The sequence below is a fragment of the Camelina sativa genome, chromosome 3 (assembly GCF_000633955.1).
Source record: "Camelina sativa cultivar DH55 chromosome 3, Cs, whole genome shotgun sequence".
Taxonomy (NCBI): domain Eukaryota; kingdom Viridiplantae; phylum Streptophyta; class Magnoliopsida; order Brassicales; family Brassicaceae; genus Camelina; species Camelina sativa.
Genome location: NC_025687.1, coordinates 24,549,641 through 24,551,569, shown reverse-complemented (window position 1 = coordinate 24,551,569; position 1,929 = coordinate 24,549,641). Strand labels below are relative to the sequence as shown.

Here is a 1,929-nt window from a genome sequence, read left to right as displayed (position 1 = left end):
CCGTTCTCCTCTGAGCACCTCCTCCCCATTATCATTCTGCAAATGTTGTTATTTGTTAGCTTCATCATCTCTATACCAACATCAACAGTCTCATTCTTTGCTGCCTTATCGAACAACATAGCACAGAAAGTCTTGAGTTCTTTCCCACGGATGAGCCGTGTCTGCTCCAGGGAATGAGACCCGAGAAGCTTTGTGACTAAGAGCTTCTTCATAAATCTCCAGTAATCTCCATAAGGAGCTGAGACAAAGCCAAAGGAACCAAAAAGTATTGATTTTTCCATTATAGGAACCGTGCGATCACGAGTAACAAAGTTCAGGTCGTGGGTTCTGAAGATTTCAGAGGCCATGGAGCCCGACGAGACTAGAACGATTGGGATATGGAAGGCGCGGAGGTGAAGGAGGGGACAATACTGGGAGGAGATTTTCTGAAAGGATTTGTGACACGGAACAGAGAGGAGAAGGTGAAGATGACCTATGACTGGTAGAGACGGTGGGCTTGGAGGTAGACCACAGTCTTGGAGTTGTGGATCTTTTGATTTATTGAAGAAGAGAGCAGAGAGACAGAAGAGTGAGAAGAGCCATAGGAGGATGAAAATGAAGCAGAGCTGAAAGTCAACGGTGATTGCTGTCATTGTTGTCCAAAACCTGCAGAGAGGGTCAGATGAAGCAGAATGGTTTTATTTTATATATACCCTTTCTCTCAGATCTTTCCTTGAGATCCTTTGTAAGATTAAGATATCTAAATAGTTTAATATTTAAGGGACGTTTGACAAGGAGACAAAACAGGCTCCACAAGATATATTTATATATATAACATGTGAAAATAGGTTAAAGAGTTTCTTGAGAAAGAAAAAATCTTTGATAACCAACACAAAAACACTTAATAACTACCAATCCATAACATCTTCGATAAGTCCTTAATCTGAGCTTGAGCTTCAGCTCGAGATTGATAAGGAAGCTCACATCAGCTGAGAAAAGGCTACTGCAATCTGTGAACCAATAAGGGCATTGTTTTTCACAAGCGCAATGTCTGGAAATTGAGTCAAGGAATTCAAGACTTACAATCTTGAGACAATGCTGCATGTAAGGGTTTGGGATTTTCGATACTGATATAAATTTCTGAAACTACTTAAAGTAATTAGACAGCAAAAGATTGGTTGAGTGTTAAAGATTAAGGGAACTTATAGACAAAGGATACTTGCGGCAAGTGAAGTGCCTCCAGTTAATTCATTAACCCGTGCAAGTAAGAACGGAGTTTCTGCATTTCCAGTAACATTTTGTTCCCTGGAAATCACCAAATTCAGATTTAAGACGATAAAATTAGAAAAAGAAGCAAACCCCTTGAAGTTTTCTGATGCAGCATGTATAAAAGATATTAATTTCTTTAAAAGACCTTGCTTCAGTAAGAGCACGCTGTGTTGCTGATTCGATAAGATTTCCGGCGGCTGAATGCTGTTTCGGAATTGGAACAGCAAATAGAATCCCTGCCTGACGGTTCAGCTTCATGTTTGCATCTGGAAAAAGCGGTTTTCTCAATGTGACAAGGGCTCAAAAGTCAAAACGCATAAATACTCTAAAAAGGAAATTTGGAGACTAAGACTACACTTGCCTATTACTCGAGCACAGTCTTCAGGGCTATCTACACGGGAAGGTGCCTACAGAAGTTAATATACCCACGTCACAAACTAAATGTCTAAAATTCAGCAAGTGATTAATTTTAGTGGTACAAATTTTCACCTTACACCCGCTTTTTTCTGTGAAAAATGCTGGAAACTCATCGCTCTTATATGCAGCAACAAACACCTCTTGAGTTTCCTGCATTGTCGACGAATAGCTCTTGTGAAAAACTAAACTCTTAACTGTTGACTATTAAATATACCTCGACCACGGATTACATACCAAATATTCAAGAGTCTTTGGAATATCAAG

General features: G+C 39.7%; 2 protein-coding genes across 2 annotated transcripts in view; both read right to left on the bottom strand.

The window, feature by feature from the left end:
- The window catches only part of LOC104777982 (cytochrome P450 705A5-like), an 8,667-nt gene extending 8,035 nt beyond the window's left edge, over positions 1-632 (bottom strand). Inside the window, exon 1 of the mRNA XM_010502321.2 lies at positions 19-632. Within this exon, the coding sequence (XP_010500623.1) occupies positions 19-632 (614 nt within the window). The remainder of the gene's footprint in view (positions 1-18) is intronic.
- The window catches only part of LOC104777981 (pseudouridine-5'-phosphate glycosidase-like), a gene marked incomplete in the record, with an annotated part of 4,210 nt that continues 3,065 nt past the window's right edge, over positions 785-1,929 (bottom strand). The window contains 6 exon segments of the mRNA XM_019243925.1: positions 785-1,030; positions 1,199-1,284; positions 1,394-1,514; positions 1,610-1,655; positions 1,738-1,815; positions 1,900-1,929. Of these exon segments, the coding sequence (XP_019099470.1) occupies positions 960-1,030; positions 1,199-1,284; positions 1,394-1,514; positions 1,610-1,655; positions 1,738-1,815; positions 1,900-1,929 (432 nt within the window).